Source organism: Ictidomys tridecemlineatus, chromosome 16, assembly GCF_052094955.1.
Source record: "Ictidomys tridecemlineatus isolate mIctTri1 chromosome 16, mIctTri1.hap1, whole genome shotgun sequence".
Lineage (NCBI taxonomy): Eukaryota > Metazoa > Chordata > Mammalia > Rodentia > Sciuridae > Ictidomys > Ictidomys tridecemlineatus.
The window spans coordinates 41,055,796-41,072,424 of record NC_135492.1 but is presented as its reverse complement, the minus strand read 5'-3'; the positions used below and the strand labels follow the sequence as shown (position 1 = coordinate 41,072,424).

The window sequence follows — 16,629 nt, the reverse complement described above, 5'->3', positions numbered from 1 at the left end:
ATCTGACTTGCACATCACGATTATTTATGGATTTTTTAAACATCTACATTCTTTCTTTTTTAAAATTCCAATTTGTTATACATGACGGCAGAATGCATTTCAATTTATAGTACACATAAAGCACAATTTTTCATGTCTGTGGTTATACACAGGGTTACATCATTCGTGTCTTCATACATGTTCTAGGGTAATGATGTCCATCTCATTCCACCATCTTTCCCACGCCCCCTCCCTTCCTCTCCCTCCCCTTTGCCCTATCTAAAGTTCCTCCATTCCTCCCATGGTGGCAGCCTACTCCCCATTATGGATCAGCATCCACATATTAGAGAAAGCGTTCGGCCTTTGGATTTTGGGAATTGCCTTACTTACCGTGATATTCTCCAACTCCATCCAATTACCTGCAAATTTCATGATTTTATTCTCTTTTAATGACAAATAATATTCCATTGTGTATAGTTTCTTTATCCATCCATTTATTGAAAGGCATCTAGGTTGGTTCCACAATTTAGCTATTGTGAATTGTGCTGGTGTAAACATTGATGTGGCTGTTTCACTGTAGTATGCTGTTTAACATCTACATTTTTTGATCCTTAGACAATTCATTGTAATATACTCCCTGCATTAGACCTGTTGCTGATACCCATTGCTTACTGCCATTCATTTGAAAAATAGTACTATAATTGGTAGATTAGTAATAAAGAAGGGAGAACTATATCCCTAGAATATAGCTTCTGTATTAATGTAACTTTTTACTTGTCCTAGAGGTAGTTTTTAAAAAATTTGAATTCTGCACTTGCCTACTTCCAAATGTGTCCAGTGATTTGCTTTTATGCTTTTGGGCAGGATGCTCCCTTTGGGTACAGTCCTAACTGTTCACTTTGCCTGCTTCCTGCCAGCTTGTTCTTTTGTACAGCCTTCTTTTAGAATCCATCCCTATACTTTTCACTACTGTATGCTCCTATAGCACCCTGCATATGCTTCTTTTATATTTAATCATGCTCTATTGTAATTGTTTTGGTTTTCTTTTTTTTCTATTTTCAGGAAGGACGTTTGCCAAACTCAATAGTGACCTCTGGGTAGTTGGTGTGGTGAAGGAGGGCTTCTTGTTTCTTAATTTATTTACTTGAATTTTTATAGTGAGCATATATTATTTTTTTGTAATGAAGACAGCTTCTAGTGAAAAATAAAATCATTATTTTAATTGGAACTTAGTACAACTGGCCCTCTGTATGTACATCCTCTGATTCAACCAACTATAGATCAAAACTATTCAGAATAAATGCTGCATCTGTATTAACATGTGCAGACTTTTTCCTTGTCATTTTTCCCTAAGCAATATAGTAGAAGAGGGGCTGGGGTTGTGGCTCAATGGTAGAACACTTGCCTAGCATGTATGAGTTACCGGGTTTATTTCTCAGCACTGCATATAAATAAATAAAGGTTCATTGACTAAAAAATATAGCAGAAAAACTATTTACATAGCATTTACCTAGTTTTAAGTGTTATAAATGATTCAGAGATGATTTACTGTTTATAGGGAACTGTATAGGGCATATCCAAATGCTATGCCATTTTACGTAGGGGACTTGAGCATGTATTCAATTTGGTATCCATGAAGAGTGGGGTCCTGAAATCCAAGGTCAGATACCAAGGGACAACTGTGTATCCTGTCTTCCCATAATCTGATGAGTCATTTTTCTCAAGTGTTTAATCTGCCTAGTTCTCTTTAAACCTTTATACAACTTTGTTTTTCCAACATTCACAGTGACCTATTAATGGAGAATACTCCCCTTACTGTCCCAATCCTGGATGTCCTTTCCAGTCTCCGACTTGACCCAACCTTCCTATCTAAGGTAGGAAAGACTGTGCTCTCCAGAAACAGGGCCAGCTTTTTGACTCTTGGAACCATTGTCAATTAGGCATTACCTTGGAAGAAATTATGTAAAGAAAATTGCCCTTTCAAACTGTACTGAATGACATTTAATCTTTTATTCTTTTCAGTGAGTTTCAGATGCTCTAAAGTTAAAACTTTGTCTCAGCCTCCTGAACTTCTGGGATTGCAGGCATGCATCTCTGTGCCTAGTGGGATAACACTTTTTTATGCTTTCTTAGATCCAATTGTGAATTTGGGCTTCAAAATGTAAGACAATACACTTGCCAGCTGTTTGTGAGGATGTTTTTGCATTAACAATTGAAAACTTGTAATTTGGAGGATAGCAAAAGAAGGCGTTTTTTTCCCCTCAAGTTGTGTATGGGAAAACTGAGAGTTATGTTTCTGATTGTACCTAAGAAGTCAGTTTGGGGTTGAGGTAGAGACATGGAAATAGTTAAGGTTTTTGTGCTTTCTAATTTTAGGTCCGCCAGTTGGTGATGGGTAAACTGTCCTCAGTTGCTTTGGTTGACTTACCTGTGATAATCAAGTTCATTCTTCATTCCATAACAGCCACCAATGCACTTGAGGTATAGTAGTCTTTCCTGCCCAACGTAGATAAAAGTACATCAGGATAAATTTATTTAAATTAATAGGTCCATATTACTCTTCTCTGGCCCCAAACTAAATGATAAATACTGATTAATCCACATAGCATTCAGGGAAAAGAATGATACTATGATTGATTATTATGTATAAGCCCTTACAGGAATTTCTGTGTACCTCAAAGAATTCTGGAATTTGGGTGTGACATACTATACCTGCATTAACCATTGTCATCAACTATTTCAATGTTGCCTTGTCCAGCATTTAAACTTTCTTCAGTCTTTAAGGGGTTGTTATAATTCTATCGAGAGAATGGGCTGTCTCTATCCACTATGACCACAACAACATGGCTAATTTTACTTTCTTCAGGTAATTTCTGAGCTTCGGGAGAGGTTGGATCTGCAGCATTTTATTTTGCCATCAATGTTTCAGGCTTCCCAAATCAAATTGAAAATTACAGGAGCAAGGTAATAGAGCTTTTGACAGTTGCCATTCTTTTTCTAGCAGTAAAAGAAAAGTTTTCCGACATCTGTTTTTTCTGAAAGTCAGGACTGTTGGAACTTAATACTTAAAATTTACAAATAATGGTACATTCATGTACAGTACCATTTAGTTTCTCACTTCGTGTGTGTGTGTGTGTGTGTGTGTGTGTGTGTGTGTGTGTGTGTGAGAGAGAGAGAGAGAGAGAGAGAGAGAGAGAGAGAGAGAAACGCCATTCAGATCACTTCCATCTGGACTGCAAGTTTTTTACATATGCGATTATGACTTGCTCCCAGGTACCTGGCTAGGAAACAGGTACTGAGATGTTCTTTGGTTAGTAGAAGAAATAATTTTTTTCCCCTCTTCTACTTGTAGTTCTTCAGAATACCAAGAAGATGACAGTCCAAACTGTGTTATGCTTCTCTTTGATATCTTAAAGTTGACTGTTAGGTATGAGAAAATCATTTCAGAAGCCTGGATTAAGGTGAGTGAGATCTTTGGACCATCATGGAGGAAAGGGGTGTAAATCAGTGATGGATAATGTAAGTAAAATAAGTAGAAATGAACACTCATTTTTACCCCGTATACAGATTGCAGAATCACATCAGTTACACATCCACTGTTTTACATATTGCCATACTAGTGTCTGTTGTGTTTTGCACTTGAATCAAATGTATGAAATATGATATGTCAAGAACTATATAATGTTTTGAACAACTAATAATAAAAATTTAAAAAAAAAAAAAGATAAGTAGAAATAACTGGGCATGGTGACACACGCCTATAATCCCAGTGTGCAGGAGGAACATGAATTCAAAGCTAGCCTCAGCAAGACCCTATTTCTAAATAAAGTATACTCAGTGGCTGAGTGCCCCTGAGTTCAATCCTGTTCCTGTCCCCCACAAAAAAAACGTAGAAATAAAAACTAAGATAAAAATGATAGATGATTGGCAGATTGGCTGTCAAGTCAGGGAACAGGGCATGCTGAATAAGGCATTAAGAAATGTTCCACTGATGTGTCATAATGTTTTTGTGACCCCTTTTTCCCCAGGCAATTGAAAACATTGAGTCTAAGCACAAGGTAATGCTTTTGTCCTACGAATTTTAAGTATTATAGTCTAAGTAGTGACTTCAGCTAGCTTGTTCTGTTTTCTCTCTCCCTTCAGTTGTTCCTTCTGTGTCTTCTCTAGCTCCTCCAATAAATAATTGCTACTGGGCAACTTGCCAGATGGTCTGCTCCTACTGGTTAATTTTTGCAGCAAAATAAGCCTATAGTATCCAGAAAGAGAAATCTGGACATTTCGAACATAAGTTGTAGTCAAAGAAAGTGACATCTCTACTTGAGTCAGTCCTATCCCTGCTTTGTCTGATAACCCTTTCTTTCTCCTACCTGGTGGAATTGTTGAGATGATGGCATTTTGTGTTTTACTTTATCCATGTAGTCCTGAGTAGATCAAAGTCTTCCCACTGTCAAGATCTGGTAATGGTCTTTCTCTTATTTCTAGAAGCCAGATGATTGAGTTTCTTACCTACTGATTTGATCTCTCTAAAGCTTTTTTTTTTTTTTTTAGTTGGAATCTGTTTTGTTCTGTGGGATTTTTGTTAGACTATTCAGTTGTTTTTGAAAGACTATCTTAAAAGCTTTTCTGATATGGAATAAAAGACTGAAAATAATATTTTTTAAAAAATAGTTTTTTAGTTGTAGGTGGACATAATACCTTTATTTTATTTACTTATTTTTATGTGGTACTAAGGATTGAACCCAGTGTCTTTCTCATGCTTGGTAAGCACTCTACCATTGAGACACAACCCCAGCCCACAAAACAGTTTTTTTAATGATGAAAATATATTCTGGAATTGGCAAGTGATTTGATCTTTTTCTTTTGATAAATGTGAAGATGTTCAAAATTACTTCTTTGATAATATCACTTTCACTTATGTTCTGATGTGTTTTTAAGACATACCAGAGGTTAATAATCACGGCACTTTATTTCTTTGAAAAATATTTCTGGCTTTTGTGAAAATTGAGGCACTCCCATGGGAGTATGTTGAAAAAGTAAATATATCTATTCTGAGTTTTAATGGGAAAATATTGAGAGCCACTCTTTTATTGTAGTAAATGTACTGATTTACTAACTATTTTCATCTGTTGTGTACTTATCAATAGAGTTTCGACCTGGCAATGATTTTCATCATTTATAGCACTAATACTCAGGCAAAGAAGAACATTGAGAGGGTGGTAAAAAACAAGATTCGATCTGGCTCCATTCAAGAAGACTTGCTCGAGAGTACTTTCTGTATTCATTATGTGGTAAGTGTCAGAAAGTTTGGCAATATTAGTCTGACATATAGAGAGAGGTAACTGTTCCTATCCAGTGTAGAATTCCTAATATCTTTGCTGAGTGTTTATTTTTCAGAAGGAGTTCCAACATTTTAAAACATGTGAGAGGTCTGAGGGCATAGCTCAGTGGTAGAATGCTTGCCTAGCATTCACAAGGCCCTGGGTTCAATCCCCAGTACTTAAGGGAAAAATCCAACAAAATAGGATTATTTTTTATTTATTTTTTTTAATATTTATTTTTAGTTTTTGGTGGACACAACATCTTTGTATGTAATGCTGAGGATCGAACCCGGGCCGCATGCATGCCAGGCGAGCGCGCTACCACTTGAGCTACATCCCAGCCCACAAAATAGGATTATTACCTTGATTGAGACATTATCGTCTTAGTAAACAAATCTAAGGTTTTTTTTTTTTTCTTTAAGATTGATTTTCATGAAATTAAAAGTAATTTTAACTGACTTAAATTCAGTTCTTTTATAGGAATTATTTTAATTCAGGTCTTCTAATTCTGCCCTATAAGTTGATTTTTAATCTAAGATAAAAGTCTTCTACAGCTGCCTGTCATCTCATTATTGAGACTTTTGAATCTTTTTTTTTTTAAATATTTTTCAGTTATCGACCTTTACTTATTTATTTGTTCATATGTGGTGCTGAGAATCGAACCTAGTGCCTCACACATGCTAGACAAGTGCTCTATCACTGAACTACAACCTCAGCCCCAGAGACTTTTTAATCTTAATTTTGCATTTGTCATTTTACTTGTCTGGTTCTCTGCAACTTGCAGCTTTGGTAAATTGGCCTTATAAAATCTTGTCCAAAGATGTTTGTAAAAACCTTGAAAAAAATAGGAACCAGAAGAATGCTAGTAGAGATGTAAATATGGATCTGTTGATCCATTTGTGTTTGAACATTTGACATTGAGAACCACAGGTGATGATTCTTATCAAAATGTGAACCATTCAAACTGGAATTTCAGAAGCTGGGAGTAGTGTTTTGCTAGCTAAATATTAGAAGGGTTTGGCTTAGGAATTAACAAAAATATGTAGTTGCGTCTTAAGATTTTATATAGAAAATGGGTTTAATGTTTGTATTATTATGTTATGTATTTTGTGGAGTACTGGGGATCAAATCTAGGACCTCACACATGTAAGACAAGCAGTCTACCACTGAGTTATAAGTTATCCCTAGCCTTTTCTTTTTTTTTTTGACAAAGGGTCTCACTAAATTTCCCAGGCTAGCCTTGAACTTGGAATCCTCTTCCCAAGTCAGTGTGTGCTACCATGCCCAACCAAAAGGGATATTTTCTTAAGAGATACTAGTGGTTAATAGCAACTCTTAGAAATAACCATTATTTCTAATAATTATTTTATTAATTATTAAATAATAACTAATTATTTCTAATAATTAGTTTTTCCCATAGTTTGTTTTCTGTTTATTCTTTGCTTTTTCAGGTTCTGAAGGATATTTGTCCATCCATTCTATTACTGGCTCAGAGTTTGTTCCACTCTCAAGATCAAAATATAATTTTGTTTGGCAGTCTCTTATACAAATACTCATTTAAGTTTTTTGACACTTACTGCCAGCAGGTATGTTGAAATATTTATTTTGGTTAAGGAGGTAAGAGAATGAAAGAATTCTGAGTGAATTGCATGTGATTTAATGTTTGTTTCTTCAGTTGGAAAGCATTAAAAACTGGACTTTAGGAAAGGTAAATTCTGTTCCCCGTCTTAAAATGAGGAGTCTGATGTGGGGTATCTTGTGAGCTTCAGAATTCTTTAGGTCTAAAATTAAAGTCCAAATTCATTCTACTTCAGATAGACATGGTTGAATGGGTTGGGTTTTTAGGTAGTTTTCCCAGTACAGGGATGACAAACTTAGCTTTAAATAATAAACTCCGTTTGATCCTAGAGTTGTCCCTTAAAAATAAGTATAGTAAAAAATAAATGAGAAATACTTAAGTTCTAACACTGTCCCCATGAACACGAGACACAAAATTTAATAGTGCATATCCAGAGGGAGGGCTATACTTGTGGAGAGTAATTATGAAAGCTAAGTAGCTCACCAAGATGCTGTCTCTAAAATACAAAAAAGGGCTGGGGATGTGGCTCAGTGGTTGAGTGCCCCTGATTTCAATCCCTGGTACCCTCCTCTTCTCCAAAAAAGAAAATCTATAAAACTTTTACCTCCTTGAGTGCCATCTTTTCAAGAAATTTCAACAGATGATGTCCAACCTTAACTTTAGGAGTAAAATTCAACTCATATGGGAAAGAGAAAGAAAGATACACCAAGGATCAAAATCAGGAGGGCTGAGATAGTGTTCACTGATAAATTGTGGGAAATAGGTTAAGATGGGATGGGAGTGAAGTTCCATTGTCTGAAGCCAATGACAATGAAAATTAGATAATAAATAATAAGATCAGGTGAGTTGTGATTTTATCAAAGGAGAACCTGGAAGTTCTTGAGCATGAACCCCTTTCGATAGACGGTGCCATATTTTTTTTTCCCCACCCTGTCCTATTGACTCTCTCTGCATTGTACAGGAAGCAGTTGGTGCCCTAGTGACCCATGTCTGCAGTGGGAATGAAACGGAAGTTGATACTGCATTGGATGTCCTCCTTGAGTTGATAAGATTAAACCCATCTGCTATGAGACTGAATGCTGTCTTTGTAAAGGTATGTCTTGGCTCTTTTGTTGTATGTATTGAATAATTTTTCTTTGTTGAATGTGTTTGAGAGTAATCTGATGTCTGTTAGTAGTCATTTATTTTACATTCTTTAGATTCTGAGCATTATAATGGGTGGAAGGAAGTACATTGATGGGCCAATAATAGGAAAAAATGACTCATCACTTACATATTCATTCAGTAAAACTTCTTAATACTTAACTATGTGCCACACTGTTCTGGGTGCTCTGGATGTAAAGATCTTTGCCCTTGATGATAGAGATTAAGACACATAAGCAAGTCACTGAAATAGAAATGATGAAGTCTGTAATGAAGAGAAATTGCTATAGGTATAACAGAGAAGGAATAATTAAACTTGGTTTGCAAAGCTGGAAAAGCCTTCAAAGAGGGGCTACCATTTGAGTGAGGTGTTTTTTTTTGTTGTTGTTGTTTGTTTGTTTGTTTTTTTAAAGAAAGGAAAGACTCCAAGAGGAAGGAAGGAAGGAGTGAGTTCTGGAAGAGAACAGTGTGAGCAGAAGCAAAGTAGTGCCTAAGTCCATGTGTGTCTGAGTGATGATAAGTGGAAAAGCATGGATATAGAGTAGGGTATGGCAGGAAGTGTTAGGAATTGAGACTGGTAGGACATAGGACAGGGCCAGGTATAGAGGGTATCAAAACCATGCTAACACTGGATGTGGTGGTGCATTCCTGTAATCCCACTTGTTTGGGAGACTGAGACAGGAGGATTATAAGTTCAAAGGCAGCCCGGGCAATTTAGTGAGACCCTGAATCAAAAAGGGCTGGGGATGTACAGTAGTAGAGCACCCCTGGGTTCGAGCCCTGTACTGTAAGAATCAAGCAAACAAATCATGCTAAGGAGTTTCAGTTTGATTTTATAAACAATAGGGAGCCAGTACCGACTTTTTTTTTTTTTTTTTTTTTTAAGAATTGGGGATTGAACTCGAGTCTCACACATGCTAGGTGAGCACTTTACCACTGAGCTGCATTCTCAGCACTTTTTATTTTATTTTGAGGCAGAGTCTCACTAAATTGACCTGGCTGGCTTTGAACTTGAGATCCTCCTTAGCCTCATGAGTAGCTTTGATTATAGCTGTCCACCACCATTCCTGGCTTGCTAATAAAGATTTTTATAAGAAGTTGACCTAATCACATATTGTGGTTGGATTGGAGACCACTGAAATGGTCCAAAGGAGTGAGAATAAGAAAAGAGAGGGAATGATTTGCTTTTAAAGACAAGTTAGTGTTACCATCCATATGATTATCAGGAATATTTAACAAATGAGGAACAGAGAATTAGGTCCAAATTTTGTATCTTAGAAAACTATATGATTGGCTGTCAATTTCCTGAGCTGAGAAGAGCCGGAAGAGAGTGCATCTTCTGCAGAAAGGATAATGAATTCAGTTTGTTATCTCCATATGTACCTGATTATGGAAAGTTGGAAATTCTGGTTTGGAGCCTAGGGGACATGTGTGGAGGAGGGTTTAGTTTGAATGTGCATATATCAATAACCATACAGGTGTGAGTTAAAGTGAGACAGCTTTTGAGGCGGAAGCCCGGAGAATGCAGAAATTTTGAGAACATTAAAGTGGTAGACTAGAGCAAATGTCCATGCAAGGAGAATGAGAAAACAAGGTGAATAAAATGAACTAGCAGGATGTCAGGTAGTAAAAGCTCAGTTGAGGGGCTAAGGTTGTGGCTCAGTGGTAGAGTGCTCACCTAGCATGAACGAGCCACTGGGTTTGATCCTCAGCACCACATAAGTGTAAAATAAAGATATGGGTCCACCTAAAACTAAAAAATAAATATTAAAAAAAAAAAAGCCTAGGTGAAAGGGAGCTTCAAGACTCATGGATTTTCTATAGTGTTGGATGGTATAGAGAATGAAGATCGATAAGAAGCCATTTTCTTGGTCAGTTAAGCTATCTCTGGTAACCTTTGTCAAAAGAGTGTTACTTGAATAACGAGCAGTAACTTGGGGGTATGGAGTCAACATTTGAGAAAACTTAAGGGGGGGAGAGAGTAGCTTGAGAGAAAAACAAGGGAGATATATTTAGGTGATGAGGTTTGAGATAACTTGTGGACCAAAATAAGGATTCAATAGAAAGGAAGAAATAGAAAATATTCTTTAATTAATTAGTTGAAAATTTATAAAGCTAGTACTACGTCATCCTCAGGCCACCTTTGAAAGGCCTTCTGTTATCCCTTTATAACAGAAAACTGAGGTGTTGCCCAAGGTCAAAAAGTACAGTTTCCTGGTGACCTCCTCCAGATCTGCAGAGACAGGATAAATAATTCATGGAGTAGAAACTGGAAAGGGATGACATCATAAGGAGTAGGATTGGAGACAACTTTTGGTGGAATATTGTTTTCACTGAGAAAAAAAAAGGAAGAGTGGAAATAAAGAATACAGTGAAGTCAGAGGTGTACTAGGAAGACAAAGCAGAGGTGTTGAAAGCCCTGATTCAGAGTTCAGAAGCCAACGTGATAAGGGCAAATATGCCAGACTCAAGAGTATGGAGACTTTATCTTTCCTGGTGGTGCTTCCTAGTCTCTGATAATAAGATGGGCTTACAAAGCTTCATAAGCCCTTTAGCTTACGTTCAGAATATGAAATCTTTAGGTTCTGAGCATAGTGTTCACAAGTTAAGCTTTTTGTGAATAGCTGTTGTGCTATATGTTTATGTTTCTTACAAGGATTTTAAGTTTCTGATTTAAAGAGAAAAAAATGTTAGTCACTAAACTCACTGTTATTTTACTCCCATCACAGGGTATTTTAGATTATCTGGATAATATGTCCCCTCAGCAAATACGAAAACTCTTCTATATTCTTAGCGTGTTGGCATTTAGCAAACACGAAGCTAGCAGCCACATTCAGGTAAGAGTTTGTGTGTTAAGAAAGAATCTTTACTTCTTTATTAAAATTTTGCTAGGCAAATCACTCTAAACTGTTCAGTAGTGATGTAAAAGAGAATACATAGTGACAGTCCCGAATTTTTCATTCTTTTCTTACCATTAGCATTAAGTGCCTACTGATTGCCAGGCACTGAGGTGCTTGGTAGATTGGATCTTATGTCTTGGAGAAACTTGGTCTTTTGGAGTAAAGATGGGTTGGTAAAATCAAGAAAGAAAAGCTGTTTAGGCCAGGCATGGTGGTGCATGCCGGTAATTCCAGTGGCTCAGGAGGCTGAGACAGGAGGATCATGAGTTCAAAGCCAGCCTCAACAGTGGCAAGGCGCTAAGCAACTCAGTGAGACCCTGTCTCTAAATAAAATACAAAATAGGGTTGGGGATGTGGCTTAGTGGTCGAGTGCTCCTGAGTTCAATCCCTAGTACCAAAAAAAAGAAAAAAGCTATTCAGGTTCTATTTTGAGTGTTTTAGAGATTTTTTCTTCTTAAAAAAAAAAACTAACTCTCTCTTTCCCTCTCCCTCCCCCTCCCCCCACTCCTCTCTCTCTCTCTCTCTCTCTCTCTATATATATATATATATATATATATATATATATATATATAGAAAAATTTCTCTATATATATATAGAAAAAAAATATATATATATATATAGAAAAATTAAGAGCAGTTAGGTTGGAATTGTAACTCCTAGTGATTTTGTATCTTTAGTGCCACCTTGTGGTGGTAATCTGTATTGGACTATAGATTGAACAACCAGTGCTTTCTTAATTAAAAAAATATTTTGGCAAGATAATATATACATGTGATACAAATTTCAAGATGTATAGAAGGGGGCTGGGGCTGTAGCTCAGTGATAAAGCACTTGCCTAGCATGTGTGAGGCACTGGGTTTGATCCTTAGCACCACATAAAAATTAAAATAAATTCTGTGCATTTACAACTACAAAAAAAAATTTTAAAAAACCCCAAAATGTATAGAAGATATATAGTGAAAAATAACTCCATCTCCCCCAGTATTCTAGGCGTTTGAATTGTCTTTCTCATGACAGTATCCCTATTTATATCTTTCTGAGAGTTCTGAGCATTTACAAATTTGTGTTTATCTGTGGTCTTCCCCTCCCTCCTCTTATTCTATGTCTTTGCTTTTTGCATTTAGAAGACTATTGGAGATTGCTTCATTATCAATGATGTAAAACTACTTCATTATTTTAATTTTTTATAAGGTATTGATTCTATTTTATATATATTTATTTTTTAGTTGTAGTTGGACACAATATCTTTATTTTATTTATTTTTATATGGTGCTGAGGATTGAACCCAAGGCCTCACATGTGTTAGGCAAGCACTCTACTGCCAAATCCCTTCATTATTTTTAAATTAGTAAAATATACTTAACATAAAATTTACCATTTTAACAGTTTTTAGGTGAATAATTTAGTGGCATGAGATCATCATGATAGGGCAAATAAGCCAGAGAAAGGAGAAGATGCTGGAATGGCACAGCAAAAGAATCTATGGGTGCTGGGTTAAAAAAAAAAAAAAAAAAAAAACTAGACCAGGAAGGGTTCTATCATTTACTGTGTGATCTTCAGCAAATTGTTTCATCTCTCTGAGTTTCAAATTTTTCCTCTAAAATGAAAAAGATTGCTTTAAGGTTTGGAGACAAATTATAAAAAATTTCTAGAACATTGCCTGGCTCAGAAAGACAAGTATTGAATGTTTTTTCTCCTGTGGAATATAGGGGAAAATTTTAAAAAGATCATGAAAGTAGAAGGGAGTCTGATTAGAGAAGGTAGAAAGGGAGCAGGGAGGGGAAGGGGGCTAATGGGGATGGAAATGATCAAAATGTGTTATATTTCCCTGCTCTCAGCACCTACTAATCTCTAAACCACTGTCTATGGATTTGTCTATTCCAGATACCTCTTATAAGTGGAATCATACAATATTTTGTCTTTATGTGTCTGGCTTATTTCACTTGGTATAATGTCTTAAAGGTTTGTCTATGTAGTAGGATATGTCAAGACTCACTCTTTTTTTTTAATATTTATGTTTTGGTTGTTGTTGGACACAATACCTTTATTTTATTTATTTATTTTTGTGTGGTTCTAAGGATCGAACCTAGGGCTCACATGAGCTAGGCAAACACTCTATCACTGAGCCACAACACCAGCCCCCAGAATTAACTGTTTATTATAGCTGTATAATCAATTTTATATATACCACAGTTTGTTTCATTTATTGATGGACACTTGGGTGGTTTCTACCTCTGGCTATTTGAATAATGCTATTATGAACATTGGTATACATTTGTTTTAGTTTCTATTTTTGGATGTATACCTAGGAATAGAATTGCTGGGTCATTTGGTGATTTATAATATTTTGAGGAAGCCAGGAACAGGGACATAACCATATAGAACATCCACCATGATGATAACAACAGTTTGTTATTGAAAGTCTATCATGTGCCAGGCAATGTTCTAGAAATTTTTTATAATTTGTCTCTAATCCTTAAAGCAATGTTTTCCATTTTATAGAGGAAAAATTTGAGACTCAGAAAGATGAAACAATTTGCTGAAGATCACATAGTAAATGACAGAACCCTTCCTACTCTAGTTTTCTTTTAAGCTCAGCATCCATAGATTCTTTTGCTGTGCCATTCCAGCATCTTCATCTTTCTCCATCTTTCTCTCATTGCAGGATGACATGCATCTGGTGGTACGAAAGCAGCTCTCTAGCACCATATTTAAGTATAAACTTATTGGTATTATTGGTGCTATCACCATGGCTGGTGTCATGGCAACAGACAGGTATGCGTGAAGATTCTGACTTATGTGTCTCAAGATCCATCAATCAAGTTGCTGCCTTAGAAAATAAAATGTTACTTTGTGCTTTAACAGTAGACATTAAAGCTGATAGAAACCAGGTGCAGTATTGTACACCTATAATTCTAGCTACTTGGAGGCTGAGGAAAGGCAAGGCTAGCCTGGGCAACTTAGTGAGATCCTGTCTCAAAATATTAAAGGGAGAGCCAGGCATGATGGCACACACCTGTGATCCCAGTGGCTTGGGAGGCTGAATCAGAAGGATCATGAGTTCAAAGCCAACCTCAGCAATAGTGAGGTGTTTAGCAACTCAGTGAGACCCTATTTCTAAATAAAAATACAAAAATAGGGTTGAGGATGTCCTCAGTGGTTGAGTGCTCCTGAGTTCAATTTCCAGTACCAAAAAAAAAAAAAAATTAAAGTGGACTGGGGATGTGGCTCAGTGGTAGAGCGAGGCACTGGGTTTGCTTCTCAGCATCGCATATAAATAAATGAATAAAATAAAGGTCCATCAACAACTAAAAATTAATTAATTAAAAGGGCTGCAGAAATAGCTTAGTGGTATGGTGCCCCGGTTTCATGCTTCAGTACTGGGGGTCGGGGGAGTCATAAGAGAAGTTAACTAATGTCTTTTGCTACTTTTCTATCTTCCCTTCTAATCTTGACTATGTATACCATATATAGTATTTACAGAATTGTGATCAAAGTCATTATATTTTGTTGGTTAAAAACTAGGAATTGGGCTGGGACTTAAGCTCAGTGGTAGGGCTCTTGCCTAGCATGGGTGAAACATTGTCTTTGATTCTTAGCACCACATAAATAAATAAAGTCATGCTACCCATCTTCAAAAAAAAAAAAAACACCTCGAAATTGCCCAGAGATACAGTTCTAGAAGCCTTTCATTTAAAAAAAAAAAAAAGGAGAAATTTGATCTTCCTGCAATGTATTTTTTTCTGTATTTGCTCCTCATGTAGGCAGTGAATAGTGCAGGTCTACATTGCTGTGTTAATTCTGTCTAAAACTTCATGTTTGGTATGAATAAGGTCTTCCTTGTAGATTTCCTCCCTTTTTACTCCCGGATTGTAACATCTAAAGTCACGTTGGATTTGGGGTTTGATAACAGTGTTGCCATTTCAAACTGACATTAGTTTAATTCATGCTTTTTGGAATTATTTATCAGAAATTCCCAAGACCCCAGGATACATCCTTAGAATCAGCATTAATAATCTGAAGAGGCCGCATTGTGTATTGGTTAAGAATTTATTCACTGAAGCCACACTGCTTGCCTGGAGTCAAATCTTCTTTGTGTACTAGCTGAATGATCTTGGGCAAGTTACCTCACATCTGTTAAATGAGGACAATGATAGTATTAAGTTCATAGTTACTGAATGTATTAAGAGGTTAGAGCAGTGTCCAGCATATAGTGTACACTTAAGAAGTGTTTGCCTTAAGCAGGCATGGTGGTTCACATCATAGTTCCAGCTACCCAGAAGGCTGAGACAGGAGGATCACTTCAGGCCAGGGGTTCAAGAGGCCAGCCCGAGTCAACATAGGTAGATCCAATCTAAAGAGAAAAAAAAGTACTTGCACTTATTTGTATTATTTTTACTAATTTGTTGTGCCCTTAAAAAAATGTATGAGCTGGGTGTGTTGGCACCTACCAAGGTCTTAGCACTTGGGGAACAGAGACAGGAGGATTACGTAAGCCCAGAAGTTTAAGACCAATCTGGGCAACATAGTGAGACTGCCTTCCACACCCCAAGCCAAAACAAAATAAAAATCATAAAAATATATATTAGAGGGGCTGGGGATGTGGCTCAAGCAGTAGCGCGCTCGACTGGCATGCGTGCAGCCCGGGTTCGAGCCTCAGCGCCACATACCAACAAAGATGTTGTGTCCACTGAAAACTGAAAAATAAATATTAAAAATTTTAAAAAAAATATATATATATATATATATATTAGATAGCTAACCTTTGCTCTAATCCACATTTTTGTGGACAAAATATTACTCCTCCATGCCTCCTCCATGCCTTCTGCCTCAGGGAAGGCAGGGTTCTTAAACTTATAAATAAATAAAATTTTACAAAATGAAACCAAAATTCTTGTTTCTAGAATTATATCTGCTTTGATCCAAAGGAGAGATGACCTGAACAATGAGCAGTGTACACAGGTGAGTTTGTGCAGTATAGTCAAATATATTTATGAGTAATAGGAATTGTTTCTCATTACTGTCAGTTCACTAGAAAGAGTACTTGTTTTTAATAATTTGATTTCCTGAACTTATACCTCTTATGATGTTTACCATTATCGGCATACTTAGAATCTATTGATAGACCCTATTTCTATATCTGTTTAATCTCTAATTAAACTATAAATTAAAAAAAAATTTTTTTAGTTGTAGTTGGACACAATGCCTTTATTCATTCATTTAGTTAATTTATTTATTTTTACGTGGTGCTGAGGATTGAACCCAGGGCCTTTCATATGTTAGACGAGCACTCTACTACTGAGCCACAACCCCAGCCCCTAAACTATAAATTCTTACCAAGAACAATGAACCATGTTTAAAGAGTAGCAGGGTGGTTCCGTGTTAGATCATTTACCTGGTGTGTGCAAGGCCCTGGGTTCCATCCCCAGCATAGCCAAAAATGAAAAAGAGTTGCAGGTTGGTTGGAGTATAGGAGATAATAAGTGTACAATGGGAAAGTTGGGCTTAAATCTAATTCAGAGGGAGCCATGGTTATAGTTCAGTGGTAGAGACTTGCCTAGCCCATGTGAGGAATTGGGTTCAATTCCCAACACCACATAAAAATAAATAAACAAATAAATAAAAAGGTATATAAAAAAATAAGCTAGTTCAGAGATAGAAAACATAGGGAAGTGAATATCGGACAGATATTTTTTTATTTTACTTTTT

General features: G+C 36.4%; 1 protein-coding gene across 4 annotated transcripts in view; it reads left to right on the top strand.

Moving 5' to 3' along the window:
• Nucleotides 1–16,629, top strand: part of Fancd2 (FA complementation group D2) — a 92,600-nt gene that overhangs the window by 46,470 nt on the left and 29,501 nt on the right. For all 4 annotated transcript variants that reach the window (XM_078033490.1, XM_078033491.1, XM_021732018.3 and 1 more), the window contains 11 exons: nucleotides 1,766–1,853; nucleotides 2,356–2,460; nucleotides 2,846–2,943; nucleotides 3,332–3,440; nucleotides 4,008–4,037; nucleotides 5,124–5,267; nucleotides 6,749–6,883; nucleotides 7,838–7,969; nucleotides 10,749–10,856; nucleotides 13,586–13,695; nucleotides 15,825–15,882. In XM_078033490.1, coding sequence (XP_077889616.1) covers nucleotides 1,766–1,853; nucleotides 2,356–2,460; nucleotides 2,846–2,943; nucleotides 3,332–3,440; nucleotides 4,008–4,037; nucleotides 5,124–5,267; nucleotides 6,749–6,883; nucleotides 7,838–7,969; nucleotides 10,749–10,856; nucleotides 13,586–13,695; nucleotides 15,825–15,882 — 1,117 coding nt within the window. The remainder of the gene's footprint in view (nucleotides 1–1,765; nucleotides 1,854–2,355; nucleotides 2,461–2,845; nucleotides 2,944–3,331; nucleotides 3,441–4,007; nucleotides 4,038–5,123; nucleotides 5,268–6,748; nucleotides 6,884–7,837; nucleotides 7,970–10,748; nucleotides 10,857–13,585; nucleotides 13,696–15,824; nucleotides 15,883–16,629) is intronic.